This window comes from Sinocyclocheilus anshuiensis, unplaced genomic scaffold (genome assembly GCF_001515605.1).
Source record: "Sinocyclocheilus anshuiensis isolate Anshui unplaced genomic scaffold, SAMN03320099.WGS_v1.1 scaffold2737, whole genome shotgun sequence".
NCBI classification, from domain to species: domain Eukaryota; kingdom Metazoa; phylum Chordata; class Actinopteri; order Cypriniformes; family Cyprinidae; genus Sinocyclocheilus; species Sinocyclocheilus anshuiensis.
This window is the reverse complement of record NW_015551029.1, coordinates 122064-127063: the sequence shown is the minus strand read 5'-3', so window position 1 is coordinate 127063 and position 5000 is coordinate 122064. Positions and strand designations below refer to the sequence as shown.

Here is a 5000-nt window from a genome sequence, read left to right as displayed (position 1 = left end):
GAAGTCTGCGCACACCATGTACAACAGCACAAGTTGAAATTTAAGGCAGAAGAGTCCACTATGTGTCAATATGCACAGTTGTGTTGAACTCCTTCATCTGCGCTCATCCACAGTTGAGTATATTTTGGCCTTGTCTCAAATGGCACACTTCATGTGCACTTGCATCCCTGTGGACTTTCAGTGGATGCCACATGCTTGTGTCTGTTAAATCCACGAGACCGCAGGGTGTCGTGTTCATCATTTTAGCTTTCTGATGAGCACTATGCGCCCTCGATGCGAGTCAAAACAGCATACATCACAAAAGTGTGGACTCAGGAAAAAAAAGTTCAGGAAAAAGTGTTCGAGACAGAAAATGAAGTACCTCAAATGCATGCCTTTCCGTTTAAAATATGTTAAACATAACATAATTGTTGTGTATAATATATAAAAATTATATTTGTTTTACATTATAATTCTTATCTGAAACAACATACAGAACTACCAAATTTCACTATAAGTTGATTGCATCATATAATAATTGCTGTTAATAGTGTTCATCGTCTGTTTGATTACGTCTTTAATTGATTTTATTGATTGATTGTACATTAACTGACAGTCACCACTGATAAGCTACCACTAAATATATTATAGAAACATATATTGTACAGCTGCTTTGAAACGATTTGTATCGTAAAAGGCACTATACAAATAAACATGAATTGAAAATAGTATAATTTGTAGTAACTGTTAAGTTATGATTTAGTACAGTTAATGTGCAGTAACCTGAACAAGTGCAGAAGACAGCATGAGAGACTGGGGAATGTGAAAATATCATATCAATATAAATGCATCCTTTGAACCAATAAAAACCTGTATAAAACACCTTTCAGAGATTTGACTGAATCCTGATTCTTGTCTGATCATATAGTGCTTTCTCTAAAGACACCACGGTTCAGGTTATTTTCTGTCATGGAATCACTATAGAGTAAATAAAAATAAATAGTTTTGATTCAGGCTTGTTGACTACCTTCACTGGTGAATTTTTGATTTAAATTTTTTTTTTTGACAGATGCTTTCATCCTTCAGTACGTCATTGTACTGTGGACTATTCCTTATTCCACAAAAATGCTTCTATGTTTTACATGAATTACGTAAGTGTAACAGCTTTTTACTTTTTACATGACTGTTTTATCAGGTTAAGAAATATATTACTGAGCCAGACCAGCCTAAAATTGGAGAAAACTTTTAAACTTTTGTCATCCTAACAACAACAAACAGAGCGCTGCGTAATGGAGTGCAAATAAGAGTTTCAAATAACTTTTGTGTTTGACAGAATAAAATCACAGTACACAGGGTTATATAAATGTATGGGAGCTACCGACACCAAGACAGATTCCTTGTGTGTGTTATAATTTTGTGATGCATAGAGTCTAATGAGGTGCTTATGCCTGGAATTGAGGACCTATTCAGATGTTCCAAATATTGTTATACTAATTTTGTGATGCATGGAGTCTAATGAGGTGCTTGGGTCTCTATCCCTAGTTGTTTTTTTTTTTAATAATTAATAAATATCAGTAACTTTGAGAAGTTTCAACTCACACTTTTTAAAAATATTGTATTTATATATTTTTTGTGGTGTTTCTGACTCTTTTGGGATGGGACATTGAATATGTTCTTCACCTGTAAAGCTAAATAAAATTTTGTAATATGCTATCTAAATTCACTTCAATGGAAGAGACTTTTATTATTTATTATTTTATATATTTTTTTATTTATACTTGTTATTTAATCAAAGGAAAGTTAAAGAAAAAGCACATAGAGAAACAGATTCAATTTCCCATGAAGGACATTTCCAGGCAATAAAGCTGTTTCTGATTCTGATTTTTGGAGGAACAGTAAGTTTTCGTCTGTCCTGTGACGTATATTTTGAAATTAGCATGCGCTTCCGGGACTTTTATTTTGAAATCCTCGCGGTTGAGCGTCTGCAGTGAGAGTGTAGAGGCTAGCTGTGTGTCATGACAGGAGAGGATTTAACATTCCTGTGATCGGGTAAAATCTGTGATTAAAGTGATTTATAACATTAAGAGTGATTATGCGATGATATCGATATAAAGAAGGAAAGCGAATGATATAAATCAGATATTTATGATTAGATATCATGTGTCCGCTGCGCTAAAGCTAAAAGCTTATGTCACCTCTGCAAACATTTGACAGTTAAGCTAACGTTAACGTAGTTTTTGAATTACCAGAGAGCAAATTAATCGTGTCTTTATGGAGTTAACGTAAATAAATATAAATTTTAACAGGGTAGAGTTTATAAAATGTAGTTTTTAAATACATCTCGCTACTTTCTAATCTCCTCTTCTGCTTTATACTCGTGATAAGATGATATAAACATCGTGTTTTGATTTAATTTCTCTCTGAGGACACCAGATTTCGCTGGCTTTAAGACGCTTTTTAGCACATTTCTGTATGAATAATCATCATGAGTTACTTTCACTTTTGTATTCCTGTGTGACAGGGATTTTTGTAACATTTACTGTGTGCCGTCATGGAAAAAACACGGTACTGAATGTTTACCATATTTATATACCGTGGTATTTACATGGTACTTTAAAGAATACAATACAAAAGCAATAAGTATTGCTTTTTATTTCTCCTCTTTCCTATTGTTTCGCTTCTGTTTCAGTTTGTATAACCATTTCTTACTATGTGTAAGTAAGTAGTTGTTTTTTAGTATGTGTGTTTGGCAGTGTTATTTTTTGGGATTACTGATAAACTACTGTCATTTGATTTGTATTATTTGTATTTGTTATTTATTTTAATTTTAGTTACATTATGTCTGAATTTATTATGTCTATAGGTCTTTTATTAAGTTTTTAGTTTTATCTAATTTGAGTTATTTTAATACTTCAACAAACTAAATGGAAATGAAATAATATATATATTGAATTTATAAATGTGTATGTACATATACAGTATATTAAATATTTAAAAAAAAAAAGTATTTTTTATTATTTATTTAATTTCAGGTTTATTATTATTATTATTATTAATACTTTTTTTTTTTTAGTACTTCAACTTAACCTAAACAAAAATAAGACATGCTGACTTGGCAACTAGCTGAAATAAAATAATTTTTAAAAATATTCTTATTTCAGACCGTGTTTCTTCTATGTCATGTGATGAAAATGTTTTGCATGGATTTAGTTTTAGTTTCAGTTACCGATAATAACCCTGTTCCTGATCTCATCGGATTCTCATCGATGTTTCTCTGAAATATTCTCCACGCAGGTGTGGAAATGGAGCAGTCAGATCCTTCTCCATTAAAGCGTTTTGTTCAGGCCAAAAAGAAGATCGGCGAGGTTTTTGAGCAGCTTTTAGTTTACGTTCAGGAGGGAACGGAGTTTGTAAAAGGTTTGAAAATATCCCACAGATGCTCCATAGACTTGCATTAGAAAAGTTGCATGGATAAGTACTGTAGTGTTGATAGTTGCATGGATAAGTACTGTAGTGTTGATAGTTGCATGTGTTTTGTTTACTGTTTTGTCTCAACAGAAACCTGTAATAATGAGTCATTGGAGAATATTGCAAACAAGACACAGCTGGATGAGATCGAGGCGTACACGAGCCACCTCTTCAAAATTAAAGAGGTTTTATCTCGCAATCACATGAAGGTGGCCTTTTTCGGCAGGTGGGTTTTGTGTTTGACCACAAGTTGCATTAAAGAAGCGTTTCACTTCCGTAAATGTAATAAACGTGCGCTGTTTGTTACAGAACAAGCAATGGTAAAAGCACGGTTGTCAATGCGATGCTGCGTGACCGTGTGCTTCCCAGCGGCATCGGCCACACCACTAACTGCTTCCTCAGTGTGGAGGGCACGGATGAAGACAAGGCCTTTCTGAAGACCGAAGGGTCCGAGGAGGAGAAAAGCATCAAGGTGCGGACAAGTGCATGCTTTCTCTCAGAATTTGCTTGAATAGGGCCCTATGATTTCTGGAAAACACGAATACAGTGAACATTAGGGATATGCCGATATCAAATTTTCATGTTGCGATTAATTGCTAATGCTTTTATCACAGTATGCGGTATTATCACGGTATTAGAATTTAGTTTAAAAAAAGTGCTGTCATAATACAGTATAACTGAATTACTGAACATTTAAATGCAATAAAGCAATACTGAAAAATGTATAAAATTAAAAGTTTTACACAGATTAAAGTGCAAAAGAACTATAAAGACCAATAAATTTGAGTTATTTTAATACTTCAACAAACTAAATGGAAATGAAATAATATATATATTGAATTTATAAATGTGTATGTACATATACAGTATATATGTATGTGTGTTTGGCTTAGTGTTATGTTAGAATCATTATACTCTTATACCTTTTGTTCTTTAATATTTTGAATTGTTTTTGCTTTATTTTGTTGTTTTTCATTTAAATGTTAAGTTTAGAAATGTTGTTGTATACATTTGTCATTTTTATTTAATCTCTTTATTTTTAAAATGTGTATAAGTAGTATTTATAATGTTTTAGCTTTTAGTTTTGGATCTGTTTTTTGTTGTTTTAATACTACAATTGATTGCTTCTGTTGTCCTCATTTGTAAGTGGCTTTGGATAAAAGCGTCTGATAAATGACTAAATAAATAAAGAATAAATAAAGAATACACGGCTAGTATAATTGCACATGTCCCAAAAATTGGTAATGCTATGACTTTTTGTTGTTAATGAAAGGAGTTTCCAGATTTATTAACCTCGAAAATAAATATATTGTTTTATTTGCAGTTTTCGACTCTGATGTGAAGGTCTTGAAGATAAGAGTGAGCAAATTTAATTTATAAATAAAATAATGAGAATCCATAATAACATCTCCTGAACTTGTCTCCTTTAGTGATTAATTTTATATTTTTTGCGACTTAAGTTTTAGTATAATTTGAGTTTTTTTTTTTATATATATATAATTTAAGTTTTAGTAATTTTGATGTTTTTTTTAATCATTTTTATTTATTTATTG

At 31.7% G+C, this 5000-nt stretch overlaps 1 protein-coding gene across 1 annotated transcript in view; it reads left to right on the top strand.

Moving 5' to 3' along the window:
- The first annotated feature begins 1953 nt into the window (after nucleotides 1–1953).
- LOC107661155 (mitofusin-1-like) overlaps nucleotides 1954–5000 on the top strand; it is a 29867-nt gene continuing 26820 nt past the window's right edge. Inside the window, exons 1-4 of the mRNA XM_016450620.1 lie at nucleotides 1954–2028; nucleotides 3274–3396; nucleotides 3538–3673; nucleotides 3757–3919. Coding sequence (XP_016306106.1) covers nucleotides 3282–3396; nucleotides 3538–3673; nucleotides 3757–3919 — 414 coding nt within the window. The 5' untranslated portion in view covers nucleotides 1954–2028; nucleotides 3274–3281. The remainder of the gene's footprint in view (nucleotides 2029–3273; nucleotides 3397–3537; nucleotides 3674–3756; nucleotides 3920–5000) is intronic.